At 45.7% G+C, this 17562-nt stretch overlaps 1 protein-coding gene across 1 annotated transcript; it reads right to left on the reverse strand.

Moving 5' to 3' along the window:
- Positions 1 to 11123: 11123 nt before the first annotated feature.
- LOC147218206 (ATP synthase F(1) complex subunit alpha, mitochondrial-like) lies at positions 11124 to 16666 on the reverse strand. Its single transcript, XM_086173372.1, has 11 exons — positions 16531 to 16666; positions 15989 to 16064; positions 15180 to 15349; positions 14920 to 15093; positions 14073 to 14239; positions 13687 to 13987; positions 12868 to 13092; positions 12678 to 12785; positions 12457 to 12601; positions 11634 to 11784; positions 11124 to 11536 (listed from the first exon to the last, which is right to left on the reverse strand). Exons 1-11 carry the CDS (start codon positions 16588 to 16590, stop codon positions 11458 to 11460), a joined length of 1656 nt encoding a protein of 551 aa, XP_086029498.1. The 5' UTR covers positions 16591 to 16666; the 3' UTR covers positions 11124 to 11457.
- Between the last annotated feature and the right edge of the window lie 896 nt (positions 16667 to 17562).

Here is a 17562-nt window from a genome sequence, read left to right on the forward strand (position 1 = left end):
CTCACGTCACACAAGGACTACAATCGAAATAAACAGTAAATAAAATTAATATATGTCAACACAATGCATTATAATCATGACAGAATATTCTAACAAAACCTTCACATTTCTGCTTGTGCCCTGCTCCCACTGCATATCACAATGTAATCTGGGATTTTATTGTCAAAATGCAGACTAACGTGCAAATATTTCCGAAAGGTTTGGGCTACAGACTGCTCTACAACGTAACTTCAGCAATTGCAGCATTTACATGACATTGTAATCGGGCATTTTAGAATTGAACGTCAACAAGTCTGTCCTGAACTGACCAGAGATAGCAAATGCTAATGCTACTAGCCTCTTACCTGCTGCCCGCCGACGTCTCACCTTTGAAAGAAACAGAGTTACGGTTACAAATTTCACTACATCTCTCTGAGAATTTTGTTTTGTGTACTCGTTCATCGAATTGTGGCGATATCATCAGGAAAAACGTTTAAATTTGTTTGTGTCACGTAGTCGGCGCCCCACTCAGCTGCTACCGCTAGCTAGCTCGACTCCACTTCCGGTCCGCTCGCTGGCCACGCCCCCTAATTTATAACATCGTTTGGGGAAAACCAAGAGGAAATACGTCATTTCCGGTGCAAAATTGTTTGGCCAAATGTTTGTTTCTACGTTTAGATTCCAAAGTGAAACAGAAAATGTAGATATTGAATTGAGATCATTAATTTTGACGAGGCCAGTATTATTTTGAACAATAAAACAAAGGTATAACTAATTGACACATTATGTAAATATTATTATATGAACAAACAAAATGTGATTACTTAACAGCCATAGGAAAATACAATGAGAAATACATTATTTTACTTCTTAGAAAGTGAGGAAATATGTATGTAGCTATGACTGACCAGAATTTATGATGGTCCTACATGGTCCCTGATAGAAAAGGAGACAGATTTTTTTTTAATCAGAATTAAAATTTGAGATATATAATTGTAACAAGATTTATAACACAAAAAGCACAGAAAAATAGATATAACACCGGCTCCAAAATGATGAAAAGGAACTTTATTCAATGTTGAGGTTGGACAGCAGAGCAGAGGCTGCCGTTGATGTAAGGAAATGAGAAATGAAGTTACTCTCCAGTCACTGAGGCTCGAATCCTTACTAAACTGTTGCTGGAGGAGATGACAGCAGATGTTACACCACTGATTGAACAACATTCAATGACAACTTGGGAGCTAATTTAAATGAGTTTTAAAAATGTTCACAGTTAGCGTTGGCCTCATTTTTAGACTTCATTCAGAAAACTAAAAAAAGATTAAATGAATCATTTCATGTGCCAATTTGATGACATGATGAAATATAATGCATATTTTCCTTTCCATCCCACCCTAAACCTGAGTCATTTTTTTTAATCATTGTCAATTTTGCCATTCATATTGCTGGGGAAAAAAAAACAAAAAATAAAAAAAAAAACTTGCAGACAAAACAACAAGAACTGACTAACTTAAGACCGTCGCAGCAAGATTTAGATGAACTGTCTGTTTTCCAGGTCCGATAGATGAAAAAGAATGCTTTAACAGGATGGAGTGCCAAGAATTGGGGAGATAAAGTTTATTACTTTACTATTTAAAACTTTGTGGGAACCCTCTCATCTTCCCCCTTCAGCAAACCATCTGCATCCATCTCTTCCCTGCATTACTTCTTCTCACACCAACTAACATCATGTCCTCGTTCAATCCATCCACAAATATCCTCCTCCACACCCTGCATTGCTCTGCATTGTTGAAAACGTACTTAAAAACCTCCACCTCCTGTAGCCTCAGCGTTCCTCTCATGTCCTCTCATTCACACCCATGTATTATGTCTTTTTGCAGCAAACCTTCACCTTGCTTCCCTGGTCCCACTACACATCACGATGGAATCTGGGAATTATTTGCCAAAATGCAGACTAACATGCAAATACCTCAGAAAGACCGCTGCACAACATTTACATTTAATTGTAATCGAACACTTTGGAATTTGAAGTCATCGATAAACGTGTTTTGCTCATGAAGTAGTCAATACATTTGGTTTGCTCAACATATAATCTCATCAGACAACAGACACAACGCCAGAGGTCGGCGCCCACGGGAATCGAGCAAGACGTAGCATAAACAGCTGGTTATTGTAGGGGCAGGTTGTTTTCTTCTCCGTACAGATATCAGCGTGAGACGGGACGTACTGACACAGAGATAGTAGAGAAGGACTGAGGAAAAGTGGAAAGAAGACGTACACGTTGGAAACAACACACACTTGGGAGACCCGGTCACGCCTCCTATGCATATTCATGTAACAACTGTATGTAACTGCCAGGCAGGGAAAGAAGGACACTTTTTGGTGGGTGTTCCAGACATAAGACTTGTTTACTGCAAGCTAGCGAAAACAGCATATAGCTGTATTAGATGATTATAAACACGTGTATATGGATTGATCCATCTCGTCGTGAATCGTTTGACTGCAGCAGGATTACCACGACTTCAGTTTTGGCGCCCAACGTGGGGCTGGAGGGGCGTCGACGGGACGAGGACAACAAGGGGGAAAATAAAGATTGAGAAAACCAGGAGGCTTTGGAGGAACCGGGACCTGCACGAGAAGAGAATCGTGCCCTTCTGTGTCTGCGGCTGCACGCCTGAAAGGTAAGGAGAAAACCTGTTGTTCATCTAGAACCCAATATCTCCACATTGGATACATCAAATTAAGACACAGAATTGTACTATTCCCTGACCGTGTAAAATATAAAATAAGAGAAAGCAACATACAGGGTTAACATCCCAGAAGTACAGTAACAGCCGAGGATCGGGTTCGAGTGCCGTATTGACCCGTCGTAGACCGACGCTGGTGTTGGACACATTGCGAGTTTTGCGTAGACCTAGAGATAGGGCCTAAAGCGGAAGGTGGGAATAAAAAAAATAACAATAATAATACATAAAAAATATAAAACTAAAAAAAAAACGATGGAGGGCGAATTTGAAAGGGAGTGTGAGGAATACGGCGGTTGTGTTGGTTTAACATTAGAAAAGATGTACGAGACAATGGAAGAGCAGATTTTGTTGTCGGTGGAAAGGAAGGGGCGACGAAGGGTAAAAAAAAAGTTGCAGAAGGAATGGGTAAGAGTACGGAAAGAACTGAACGTGGAGAGTAAGAGAGGCTGGACGTGGAAACGCCTGGCAGCGGATATGCGAGGCGTAGAGGGAAATATTCAGAAACGTATGCGGGAGCTTGAGAAGAAGGAGAGAGAAAAGGGTTGGTTGAAACGTTGGAAGAGAAAGAGGATGTACGAAACTGAGGAACGTTATCGACAAACCGTTCACATGATGTGTCTGGCCACGGCAGCCTTGTGTTCGGTGCGAGAGGGGGCGCCGTCGACACAAGATGGGGAAGGAGACGCCGAGAAGGGGGGGGAACAAAAGCGAAGTAAAGGTGACGGCATCTACCCCGGCCTCCCAAAGGGGAAAAAGAGGACTACAACCTCCTCACCCTCTGCTCCGCCTCCCCCGTATGGGAGGGTGGAAGAGGGAGTGGCGCTTACGGCACCAGTGCTGCGAGTAGCAGGCGAACTGGCCATGGATGTTGAAGATCCTGAAGGACAGATGGAAGAAAAACAACTGAGAATGATAAGAGCAGTCCTCCAAGGGGAGGGAATATCACCCAAGCGAGCAGCCACCGGCATGAATACTTCAACCACTAGAAGGGGGTGGAAGGACTTTGGGACCCCACAGGGGGCGGTGGTGAGCATTCAAGACCGGCTGGAACAGAGAACCGGAGAACCGGGGAGATTGGTTGAGCGGGGAATGGAATTCGTGAAACAACCGGATGGACGAGACGAGAAGAACGAGGAACTGGTGGAGGGATTGCGCCGATTGGAAATGGAAAAACCACTCCGGGAAGAAGAGGAGGAAATACGTCGGGAGGGGAGGCGGCAAAGGAAATCAGAAGATGAACAACGCAGACGAACAAAAGAGGGAACCAGTAGAAGGGTTGAGGGAGCCAGAGGAGGATGGCCGGGTTTCCGAGATACCGGCACCGAAGGGAGCGACACCAGCGCAGCTCCAGAAAGCTCGGAGGGAGGTGACGCCGACGGTGAAACCAGAACACCGGTCACATCCGCTGGACAAAACACCCAAGCAATAGCGGGGGCATGGCAACCTAAGTGGGATCTGGAACTGGTAACTGACAAACTACCTCCTCTAACCGGGGGTGGCAGAGTGTGGTTGAGTAAATATGGCGCTCTAATGTCTGGACAAAACTTGGCCCTGGGAGATTTGCGTCAGGCCCTCGAGCAGTGCTGCTCTGCAGGAGAAGCACAAGCCATAGAGTTGGCGGCGGCGACCAGCGGGCTCCCGTCGGACACACCTCTGGGACAGGTGTGCCAGCAGGTATTCAGAGCCATAAGGGACACATTCCCCAATTTGTGGGTGCCGGCGTTCGACTCGTGGACCGATGAAGTCGATCCTGGCAAATTCATCTCCACCTGTGAGCAGGCCTGGATGGACAAAACCGGTAGACACCATGCGTGAGACGCGGGATCGGAGATGTTGTTCGAAACCATGATAGTGGCGGCACCCCCAAAAGAAGTACAGGAAGCCCTGGCCAACGACCCCGACCTGTACACGGGAACGGGGGAACGCTTCAAAAGACACGTAATGCATCACCTTAAGCAATACATATTGAAGAAAAACAAAGAGCAAGGAAATACCAAAGAGTTGTCACTTCAGCTCCTTAAACTGCAGTTAGCTGTAGCCAGAGCCAAATTGAATAAGAATAAACAAGAGAAGAAGAAACGTATGATGTGGCGGGGACCGGTTTACCCCGGAGGCAGCGGAATGGGGGGCAAACGGAGAGCGTACGGCAGTTATCCTGGACCCCCGGCAAGGGGAGGATTCAGAGCTCCACGAAGAAGGGGCTGTGGAAGAAGATGGCTGCCAGGAGCGTGTTTCTTATGTGGAGATCTGACACACTGGTCAAGAGAGTGTCCATTTAACCAGATGGGACACGTCCAGCATCAAGGACCATGTGAACCCCCAAGGACCGCAAGAAATGAAGGGAAAACCCCACCCCCGTGGCAGTCCAACCCCCGAGCTCAATACTGCCAAGACGACGGGGAGGAACAGCAATAGAGGTGCTCGGGAGTGCGGGAAGCAGTGGACGGGCAGAACCAATGCTTCCTTCGGTCGTGAACGGACTTGACATCTGTGGTCTGGTAGACACTGGAGCCACATACTCCACCCTGAATATGCCGTTGCCAAAATGCACCCTTTCCAGCCCCACGATCTCATTGGTGGGCTTCTCGGGGACATCACAACATCTGCCACCAACTAAACCACTGGATATTGACCTGGCTGAAGGGAAACTCCGACGCTCCTTGGTGCACTCTCCAAAAACTCCTGTCACCCTCCTTGGGAGGGACTTGTTGATCGCATCCGGAGCGACCATCTTATGTTCACCCGATGGGTTAATAGTGACTTTCCCAAACGGACACTCAGTACCTGATGTCCACAGTAAACCCCCACCTCCTGAGATCTACTGGATCAAAGTTGAACCAGGAGGAGGAGTGGAAGCCGTCTTCCAACTATGGAGGCCGTAGCTCGAAACTCTGCACCCCTACCGCGCTCCAGCCGACACCCTCCACTGTACACTCTATTATGACAGGGAAGGCAATGATGTCTATGTGGACGAGTTCCAATTGATGGAAGGGGAGGAATGGAATTTACCCTCCCAAAAGATTTATGTAGGACAGGAAGGCGTGGCAGCTACCTGCAGGTTAACGAGCGACCAGCTCCCATGGTACATGATGGGTGACCCCACCCTTCCTCATGTTTCTTTGACCTTGGCCCCTGGACATGAAGCGAACTTGGACCGATGGTAAAGAAACTCCAAAATATCGCCGATTGGGAAAATGCCGAAATCCCCAACATCCAATATTCGCCATCTACCAAAGCATGTCGCATTCTGACGGAACTGTGTTAGAGCATCTCACATTGACACGAGAACATGGTGGAGAACTGACTGACCATGACAAATCTTGGGAAATGTTGGCACCGGTCTCGGAGGGGCTGTGGTCGATGGGACCCTTTGACGTTGGGTTCTGCGCAGACGTAGACCCAATCAGGTTACAAGTAGACGAATCGGATCCAATCTATCGTAAGCGATACCCATGGCCAACGGCCGCCAACTCAGGAATGGGGAGTCATAGGACCATCCACTTCTGACTGGAGCACTCCCTTGAGGCCAGTCTTGAAGGCGAATTTGACAGACCACAGGATGGCGCATGACCTAAAAGCTATTAATGATGTTACAACCACTCCTGTCTTACCGGTTCCAGATCCCCAGCGCTGTCTAGCCTCTTTGGGCCCACATCTACAAGGAGGGAGTGCGGGTACAAGGTATCCCGGAAAAATCTACAGTGTTGCCGGAGAGTTGTCACCTTTCTAGGGAGGGTGCTCTCTCCCGCCCATCGAACAGCGATACTGCAACACCCTAAACCTGTGGTGCTAAAGGACATGTTGGCCGTCCTGGGATTGTGTAGGTATAGCCAATCCTACAAGGTCGAAAAATTGTCTGGTCTCTGTCACAGGTTTGGTTCAGTCCATCATCCCCAGAGTCAAGGTCGCGTAGAACGCATGAACCGCAACCTTAAGGACAAATGAGCTAAAATCTGCTACTCAACGGGGATGAATTGGCTACAAGCACTTCCCATTGCCCTGCTGGCAGTCAGACAAGCCGTGTCCACTAGGACAGGTTTCTCACCCTATGAGTTATTGACGGGTCGGCTAATGCCGGGTCTTATACCGTCCTCTGAAGTCTCAATCCCCAATCTGTCATATAAAGCATACTGGGCAAAACTAAACTCTCCAGCTTCTAGTGTCTCCCAACAGGTTGCCGATCGAGCTGCGCCAACGGGAAGCCGAAGACCCTGCAACTTGGGATCACGTGTTCCTTAAATCGCTGCCCAGGAAGTGTCAGAAACCACGGTGGACGGGCCCATTCACCGTCACGGCTCCAACTGACAGGGCCGTCCAGCTTAAAGAGAAAGGAGCATCAAAGTGGTACCATTACTCGCAAATTATGACCCTTTTTGGTGGATTGGGGTTCCCCCTCTCCAAGAGGGGGAGGTGTTTTATAGGCTGTATCATAAGCTGTAGTAGTAATATGCTTCGTTCTAGTATTCTGTACCCGACACAAGAATGGGGTATCGAACAATTCCACATATACGAGTCCCCAACAGACAAGTACAGGTACAACAAACACAAATCTTGTTAGGACGAGGAGGAGTACGATAACCGGCGCCTGTGGACAAGAAACAGCCAATTCGGGTACAAGAGTAGCGTTCTGTATCCCTGTAGGAACGTTATGAACGCGACCATAATTACCAGAATGCCAACAAATGCTGACCCTCATCCGGTGGTTCCAACCGTAAAAGTAAACCCGATATTTGACAAACATGTGGCTGCGAATCATTTTTCTTGTGTTAATTTTACAGGAACAAGAAGCACAATTGGGTCAATACCACAGAATTGGTGCAAGATCATCATCAGAGTGGATGCGTGGTGGTGCGGTGAGGATAAAATATACAACAGAATCCTAAGAGATACACCGGGACTGTTCGCTCTGATATCACTCAGTTGTTTCCGTCATGCAAATTTCCTCCTCAGAATTAATAATAACTGGCATCGGGAAAAGAGAGAAGCCAACTCTGAACCTTGGTTGTCGGCTACAGATCCGACTCACATCGACTCCATAGGAGTCCCGAGTGGAGTCCCTGACCAAAACAAATTAGTCGATCAAGTGGCAGCAGGCTTCGAATCAATATTCCTCTGGGTAACGCCGAATAAAAACATGGATCGTATTAATAATGTACAACATACAGAAGTTGGGCAATTATCCCGAAGCTGGATTTGCGGCCATACATGAGCAACTCAAGGCCACATCCCTGATGGCTTTCCAGAATCATATTCATACAAGCGTTAGGCATGTTATTAGCAGAAAAGTCAGGAGTTAGCGGTATATTTGGTGACCAATGTTGTACATTTGTTCCAAACAACACGGCCACAGGTGGTAAACTGTCGGTGGTCTTGGTGAAGATGAAGGACCACTCTGGAGTAGATACCTGCATGTGGGACACGTGGCTTAACACCTTTGGAAAATACAAGGCTCTAGTGGCCTCTAGTCTTATTTCTCTAGCTGTTTACCGCATTGCTTACTTGTTGCGGGTGCTGCTTTATTCCTTCCATTCGCCAATTAATTGTTCGCTTAATCAAAAACGCTATAGAAAGAGATCCAAAGGGACAATATATGTTAGTCAAAATGAAAAGTCTCACTTATTATTTGATTTTTATATACCGGAAGTGCACAGCTTAAAATGCGATGATTGTTAAGCTTTGGGGTGGCCTCTTTTCAGAGGCCAAGAGGGGGAAAGGAGAAATCAATATACTCGCTTTGCTCATGAAGTAATCATTACATTTGCTTTGCTCAACATATAATCTCATCAGAAAACAGCCCGGATGGACAGCGCGAGAGGTCGGCCAGCCAGACGTGGTGTGACGTTAACAACTCCTTCTCCCAGGTCATCGCTTTTAGGGAGGCCAGGTTGTCTTCTTCTCTTTACAGATATCAGTGTGAGGATCTGTGCTGACCCAGAGACGGTGGGGAAACGCCGGGGAAACGTGGAAAGATGACGTACGCGTGGGAAACAACGCACACGTGGAAGATCCCGTCACGCCTCCAATGCATATTCATGTAACAACTGTATGTAACCGCCGGGCAGGGAAAGAAGGGTGCTTTTTGCCGGGTGTTCCAGGCATAAGACCCGTTTATTGCAGGCTTGAGGGAAAACAGCACAAGCCCGGGAAGCTGATGATTAGATGATTTTGTATTAGGGTTTTTTGAAGAAGCTTTGCTTAATAAACACATATATATAAATTGATCCATCTCGTCACGAGTCGTCTTACTCCATATTCCCATGACTTTGACATGTACAAACTGTAGCATGGAAAAAAAGCACATTTAAAAAAACGTTATTATCTCTTACCATTACTTATCGATGAAGTCCATGCACCACTCCCTCTAAAGAAAAGCATCGATAGCTTGCTTGTAGAAGTCTTCCTTAGCTTTCTTCGGTTTTAAAAGTCTCTGTCTCAAAAAATCACTGCCAGTGAAGACAGTCGTCCTTGATCGGTCCTGTTCCGACTGTATGTTTTCGATCGGTGCTGAGAACGAGCGCTCCACCGATGCTGTCGTAGCTGGAACGGTGACCACCGGCTGGATTAACTTTGTCGCCTCAGGAAAGGTTTGAATGAGATCCTTCTGGGCTAAGAAGTTGAGAAGCTGCCCAGGAGATTTACATTCATCCCTCAGCGTTTGTGAGCTATACAGACCCATGAGATCGGGAAAAAATGGCCTTATGGCTGCACTTCACTTGCTAACTGTTTACTGTAGCTTGCTATTGCTAATTCTATTATTCTGTAGCCGAGTAGTAAGAAGGATCCCTAAGATCGGCGGCGCCCCCTACCATGAGGCACCGTCACTGCGTGCCTCACCTGATGTCTCTTCGCAGTCGTTTTATGATTACGAGAAACACGTTACAGTTGTTGACGAAAAACATTCGACACATCAGTTAAACTATGGAAATTTAGTTCATATATTAAAGTGTTTTTTTAATAGTGACATCCACAGAGACAGCAATGCGGTCTCAGTGCATAGCATGCTAGCACAGTTAGCAGAATCATTGTGCAGTTCATAGTGGGCTCAGCTGGTTGCCATGTCAACGCACGTCTCCTCTGCGTATTTGAGCACGGTAAATGTGAATTATTTTTTCAGCGATTTTGAGAAAAATAACTAAAAATGGTGAAGCCATGTGGAAAATGACTTTATAGAACAAATCACTGAATAAATTTTGCATTTTTTTCTTTCCATGATGACAGGTGAGGCCCGGCCTCCCCTGCCTCTACTGACTGCACATCCCTGCTATATACACCTTTAATATATACTGCACTATTTACACACACACACACACACACACGTATGTATGTATGTACATATGTACGTACACATACATAGTACAACGAAACAATCTTATTTTATACATATTTTTCATTATCTCTTTTATTAATTTCTGCTCATATTTTCTCTGAATCTAGTCTGAATCTGATCTACTAATTGAAATCAATTTATCATTTTTTTTTAAACCTGTATTCAATTCTTTGACAGTGTTTTGAGACAAATTTTATCTTGATTCAACATGATAATATCTTCATTCATTTGTTGCAATGTCTGTCCAAAATTCTGCACCGGTTATATATTTATGAAATCATTGCTTTGTAATGTCACCTGCTTCTGGATGACAGGGACCAAAAAGTTTGCAAACTTTTCAAAGTACAACAATGACGTCTTTAAAAATGTATCAGCTTTAAATCACGGAAGCTAAAATGTTCCCTGTGATTTGGAAGATTATTGATCTTATCAATCTTAGAATTAAATAATATTAAAAGATATTCTTTCTGGAGCGGTTTCCAGGTTTGCATTAAAATTTAAACAAAGTAACTCAGTGATTTACAGACGATAACAATATTTGAAAGAAGGCACTTGGTGTTTTTGGAGGAGTGAAGATGGACTGGATCAGTGTGGTGATGATGTCCTCTAGTGGACGACCCAGAAGCTGAGCTAAATGTGACGCGAGCGCTCCTACGACCCCCAACAGCCAAATAAGAATTTTCCAAATAATTTTTCAAGACAACTTACTTTTTAAATTTCAAAAGAAAGAAAAAACAGCGTTCACATTGAGCTAGAATAGGAATTATTCTTACCAGTCGTCTCTTCCTTTAGGGTGCTCTCGTCAGGGGTCTCAGCAGCCAATCACCTGCCTCCGTCTCACTCACAGCCAATCACCCGCCTCCATCTAACCCCTCTTTGCATCCTCTTCTCTCACAACAAACTTCCCGTCTTCTCTCCCTCCATCCATCCATAAACCTCCTCTCTGGTCTTGTCCACCTTCTTCGGACCTTTTTCTTCGAAACCCTAAAGGGGTTTATCAGCTTCCTTAAATAGACCAGTGACACAGCTAATTCCAACAAAACACACACACAAAAAAAAAAAGCATTTCGTTTTGCTCCGACACAAACATTTATTACCGTTGTATCAAACATTTCATCCCATCACGAGGAAATGTTCTTCTCCGGCTGCTCGCCCTCCTCAAGCTTTCCACACGAGACAAGAAACTCAAGGCCTCCTTAGCGTCCTCTCCTGGGGCTCATCGACCTGCCGGGAAGTCTTCCCGCGCTACAATCTTACCGGAGTTCAACACTTCTACAGCTCTGTAGGTTTGTAAAATATTTATTTTGACAAATCTGTACATGGAGGTTTCGGCCTTTCACACGTAGAAGCACAATGAAGAGATGGACAGGTGGGTCGCTATAGGTGTAGAGAAGTGCGGTCCGTTTACTCAAAACTGGACAGGAAGTTGAGTACAATCTGCTTCAGCTTGGCGTCCGACGCCTCTGAGATTTTTCCATCAGCCCTGAAAAAGGTGAAAAGAGCGAAACCAGAGCAGATCGGTTAAAGCGCCGCTCGGAGGACGACGGATCTGCCGAGAGCGGAGCGGCGGAAGGGCTCACTTGATGGCGGCGAGCAAGTCCTGGTGCTGGCTCAAAATGTGCTGCAGGAAGGCCTTCTCGAACTTTGTGATCTTGCTGGGCTCCATCTTGTCCAGGTGACCTCTGACACCGGCGTAGATGACCGTCACCTGCTCCTCGATGGCCATGGGAGCTGCAGGAGGATTCGGACGGTTGTAGAATAAGATGCAGTCGTGGTAAAACCTTAACACATTCACGTGCCATGACCTAACTCTTGTCTTATTTATCCTTGTTGGTCTCAGCTCACTCGCATCCTGCCTTTTTATTTTAATCGTTGTTTAGTTTTTGTTGACTATTTTCACCCTTACTATCTTCTTTTTTTCTTCCCCACATTCAGTTGTCCATTCTCATCCTTGATGTTGTTCTCTCTGCTTTCTAATGTATTTGCTATTTTCTAATTGTCTCTATATAAGAGACTGTGAGACTCAGAACTGTGCAATATTTCATTTCATAACAGCTACACTACAATTTTTCCTTTTATCATACTATTGTGCACTCCTTACCTCACTTGTTACTAAGACACTTATCGTTTTATCACTTGTTTACTAAGACACTTTATAGTTTCACGGAGACACTTTATAGTTTATTCTTATTTCTAATTCTGCCTTTTCTTTTTATTACTGTTATATTTTCTGTAACTCTGGCACAACAATTTCCTTCAGGATTGATAAAGTTGTTCTTATCTTATCTTATCTTATAAATGTTACGCTATGACAAAAGAATTTCCCCTATGGGGATCAATAAAGTTTATTATTTTAAAAGTTTGACTGCAGCTGGGGGTTGGAAGAAGGAGCGGGACACTCACAGTACTGGCCCTGTTTGAGCAGCTCCGTCAGCCGGACGCCCCTGTTCAGGAGTTGCTGGGTGGCGGCGTCCAGATCTGAGCCGAACTGGGCGAAAGCGGCCACCTCGCGGTACTGGGCCAGCTCCAGCTTCATGGTACCGGCCACCTGGACCAGACATCGGCGCATTGTTACCTTCTGCTTCCTCAAACGCGTGGTAGACGTTCACCCGCAGGGAGCTCACCTGCTTCATGGCTCTGGTCTGGGCGGCGGAGCCGACTCTGGACACGGACAAGCCGACGTTAATGGCGGGGCGGATACCCTTGTAGAACAGCTCCGTCTCCAAGAAGATCTAGAACATAAGATGTAGACCGGTTAAACCGCATCAGGTACCGGACGGACGGCCAGCCAGGCGGCAGCGGCGGCGGTCCGACCTGTCCGTCAGTGATGGAGATGACGTTGGTGGGGATGTAGGCCGACACGTCGCCGGCCTGGGTCTCGATGACGGGGAGGGCGGTGAGGGAGCCGCCGCCGAAGTTGTCGTTCATCTTGGCAGCTCTCTCCAGAAGACGGGAGTGCAGGTAGAACACGTCGCCCGGGTAGGCCTCGCGGCCGGGCGGCCGACGCAGCAGCAGGGACATCTGACGGTAGGCAACGGCCTGGAGACGGCAGGGAAGTCGGTAAACTGAGGAGCCTTTTTTTTTTTTTTTTTTTGCCTCTTAAATTTTAATTCCTCTTCCCTCAGCCGCAGGGAATCTTCAAATCTTTGTAGTTAACAGTTAAGACAATTTATATTTCATTGTATTTCTTATTCTTCCTCCTATTATCTATTACTGTTATGTTTTTACTTGAAACTCTGGCACAACAATTTCCTTCGGATAAATAAAGTTGTTCTCATCTCATCATCACCTCTTAAAACACTTGCTAGCCTTAACCATGACAATTTATATTTCATTGTATTTCTTATTCTCCCTCCTTCCTACTATTACCTATTACTGTTATGTTTTGGCTTGAAACTCCGGCACAACAATTTCGTTCGGGATAAATAAAGTTGTTCTTATCTTATCTGAACTTAAACCTTCCAAACATAAATTAATACTGCATGCATTTCACTCGCTCATCTTCCAAACATCCTTCCTACTCTTATCTATTACTGTTATGTTTTGCTTGAAACTCCGGCACAACAATATCCTTCGGGATAAATAAAGTTGTTCTCATCTCATATGCCGGCAGCTACAGGAAGAGAAGGTCACCTGCTTGGATAGATCATCATAGATGATCAGGGCATGCTTGCCGTTGTCCCTGAAGTACTCTCCCATGGAGCAGCCGGAGTACGGGGCCAGGTACTGCAGAGGAGCGGCGTCGGAGGCGGTGGCCGAGACCACGATGGTGTACTTCATGGCATCGGCGTCCGTCAGCCTCTTGACCAGCTGGGCCACGGTGGACCTCTTCTGGCCGATGGCGACGTAGATGCAGTACAGCTTCTTCTTCTCGTCGGTGCCGTCGTTGAAACGCTTCTGGTTGATGATCGTATCGATGGCGATGGCGGTTTTGCTGCGGGGGGGGGGCGGAAACAAATATTCACGCCTTGCAAAACGCGGTGGTCTGTTTGTCCGCGGGATCGTCTGCGAATTCCTACCCGGTCTGCCTGTCACCGATGATCAGCTCACGCTGGCCCCTGCCGATGGGCACCAGGCTGTCCACCGCCTTGATTCCAGTCTGCATGGGCTCCCTCACGGAGATACGGGGGATGATGCCCGGGGCTTTCAGACCTACGCGCCTGCGGACCGTTGAGCCCAGAGGACCCTGCGAGAAAGAAGAAAAAAATTTGTATAAAATGTGCATAATGCAGGAAACAATTGAGGAAGAAACAGACTTATAACAAAATGAAATGTACATTACTCATCCAAAGAATTGGGAAATTGTTTAGCAGCAGACAATGACATGCCAAAAAAATTAAAAAAAAATTAAACAGCGGGAACAAAAAAGTAGTGTATTATCAAAATACACACACGGCTCAAAAAAAAAAAAAAAAAAAAAAAAACGGGAACACTAAAATAACACGTCCTATATCTGAATGAATGAAATATTCTTATTACATATGTTGTTTTTTTACATAGTTGAATGTTCTGACAACAAAAATCACACAAAAATGATCAATGGAAATCAAATGTATGAACCCATGGAGGTCTGGATTTGGAGTCGCACTCAAAATGAAAGTGGAAAAACACACAACAGGCTGATCCAACTTTGATTTAAAGTCCTTAAAACAAGTCAAAATGAATCCGTGTTGCTTCCCTAGTGGACAGTTTGATTTCACAAAAGTGTGATTGACTTATAGCTACATCTTATTGTTAATTTTTCCCTTTATTTTTTTGAGACGGCCACACACACACTTTTGTTTTCACTTCTACAAGAGCAGAAAAGGTAAGATAGCTATCAGCTGTAAAGTACATAATATTTTTATTTGAGAACGACACAAATACCTTTCCGTCGATGGCGTTTCCGAGAGCGTCCACGACACGGCCGAGGAGCTCCTCGCCGACGGGCACGTCCACGATGGCGCCGGTCCTCTTGACGATGTCTCCCTCTTTGATCAGCTTGTCGTTGCCAAACACCACAACGCCGACATTGTCCGGCTCCAAGTTCAGAGACATGCCCTGGGGGACACAACCGCAGGAACACTCCAAATGAGGGACTATCAGAACATCTGAGTGTGTTTTAAGAAGTGTCTTTGCACTCGTACCTTCAGCCCGGAGGAGAACTCCACCATCTCTTCTGCCTGGACGTTCCTCAGCCCGTACACTCTGGCAATACCGTCACCGATGGACAGCACGCGGCCGGTCTCCTCCAGGTCGGCGGAGGTGTCCGCTCCCATGATCTTCTCCTCCAGGATGGAGGACACCTCGGCGGTACCTTTGAAACGCACAACAAATCATTGCTTGTATAAACACAACTCTTAAAAATCAATGCATTTTTATACTGAGAGACAAAATCATCAGTTGTTAACTTGGGATATTTTCATGAACTGATCAGTCTTCTTCTTTCGGCTTTTCCCGTCAGGTGTCGCCACAGCAAATCAACTTTCTCCATCTAACCCTATTCTCTGGATCCTCCTCTCTCACACCAACTACCTTCATATCCTCTCTCACTACATCCATAAATCTTCTCTTCGGTCTTCCTCCAGACCTCTTGCCTGGCAGCTCCAATTCCAGCATCCGCCTACCAATATATTCACTATCCCTCCTCTGGACATGACCGAACCATCTGAGTCATGAACTGCTCAGTATTGGAGTTCATCTGAATACACTGTGGTGTTCCCAGAGGTACTATATTAATGAAATAATAGGTTGCACAAGAGCTTTTTAACCTCAGCGATTGCATGTATGAAATGATCTGCAAAGACGACGGCTGTTTAAATGACTACTCTGTCATACTGATAATGCTTATTTGGCGAGGTGCATTTACTGACACATGGTTTAGTCGATGCCCTTCAACCGCCTCCAGGCGTAAACAAGCAGCAGAACCGACCGGGTCTTCTTAAATCCAGCTCACCTGTCTTCTGCAGCCATGGTCTGTGAGTGTGGAGGTGGTTGACCCCGACGCAGGCGGCCGGCACGGTCTTGGACACCTGGAATCCGTAACAGAAGGGTTCAAATACACGCTTGTTGCACACGAAAACACACACGATATCGGTCAGGGAAACCTAAGGAGCGCTTATTGTGGACGACAGCGACTGCAGGCGCTGTCTGGCTTCCTGACCTTCAAAGCGTGGCTGAATGAGCCGCTAGCTAGCAGCTAGCAACTAGCATCCGCTTGCGTGCTAACATTAGCATTGCTCTCGCTAGGACGAACACCGTTCTTCGCAAGGGCAATGTCGAGAAATGTTTATTTTGACAATTTAAAGATAAACTACAGTTGATTATCCGTGTGGAAGGTGCAATTGCATTTTAAAGCAACCATTAAAACGAGGGAGAAACGTTAGCTAGCGGCCTGTGACATTAAGTTAACATTAGCCTTTACGTCTGTAAAGTACACGTCCACATTAACCAAACATCTCAGAGCACTTAACTTAAAACAAATCATCTTTCACTTACAAATCCGGCCCTCCTGGGCAAGGTTCTGGCCAAAGCGGCTGCAACTCTGACGGATAGCATTTTGACGTGTAGCTAATGACCTGTCCTCCACCACCAGCGGCTTCTCAAGCTGCCTGCAAGTCAATGTAATGGCTGAATGAACTCTTCTTCTCTTTATGGGCGCCGCCGCTCAACCTCCCTGAACCACGATGCTGCCCTCTGCTGGCCGAAATCAAGTATTGCAAGCGACTTCCGAAATACAGTGATCCCTCGCTATTACGCGGTTTACTGTTCACGGTTTCGCTACTTCACGGATTTGCATCGTGCATTGGGTTTTGGCTAAAAAGTCACCCCGCTTCTTCTCCACCTGTGCGTCAATAACGTTGCAGTTTAATATGTACACGTACGTAAAACAGCTTGCAAAATTTACATGACGTACGTGCAAATTCTCTTGCATTTTCGAGTTTCTTTAAAACCCATAATTTTGACATAACGGTCTGGAGCGACAACAGCACCTTGCAGGGCCCAAAAGGCAGCGGAAGATGCTATCTATCGCAGATAAAGTTAAACTTCTGGACATGCTAAGGGAAGGTTAAAGCTATGCGGCTGTAGGTCGGCATTACGGAATGAATTAATCTTCCGTTCGTTCCATAAAGAAGGAGGAAAAAAACATGAGGACGACAGCAGCGATAAGTTTTGCAGCACCATAAGTTTGCTGAATAATCTCCGCAATTTGAAGCCTTCTGTTCACATTGATGATTAAAATTATTATTTGACAGTACAGTACAGAAGTTATTGTTGAAAAAAAGCGTTTCAAAAGTACGGTACTTTTATTTGTGAAACAAATGATTGAGCCAGTAAAATGGTTTGTTCTTTCTTTTCAATGAGATGATGAGATGAGATGAGAACAACTTTATTAATCCCGAAAAGGAAATTGTTGTGCCAGAGTTTCAAGTAAAAACACAACAGTAATAGACAATAGTGGAAAGGAGGAAGAATAAGATATATAATGAAATATAAATAGTTTTTTCAATTTTTTTCATTTCATTCACT

Source organism: Fistularia commersonii, chromosome 26 (assembly GCF_037954325.1).
Source record: "Fistularia commersonii isolate RoL2024-O1a breed Wild chromosome 26, RoL_Fcom_v1.0, whole genome shotgun sequence".
NCBI classification, from domain to species: Eukaryota; Metazoa; Chordata; class Actinopteri; order Syngnathiformes; family Fistulariidae; genus Fistularia; species Fistularia commersonii.

What these genes read in the sequence shown, in the direction of transcription:
- LOC147218206 (XM_086173372.1), bottom strand. Translation starts at nt 16,590, where the DNA reads ATGCTATCCGTCAGAGTTGCAGCCGCTTTGGCCAGAACCTTGCCCAGG. An exon ending in TGCCCAGGAGGGCCGGATTT is followed by an intron (nt 16,065 to 16,530) that starts GTAAGTGAAAGA and finishes TACGGATTCCAG; the next exon opens with GTGTCCAAGACCGTGCCGGC. An exon ending in AGTTCTCCTCCGGGCTGAAG is followed by an intron (nt 15,094 to 15,179) that starts GTACGAGTGCAA and finishes TGTGTCCCCCAG; the next exon opens with GGCATGTCTCTGAACTTGGA.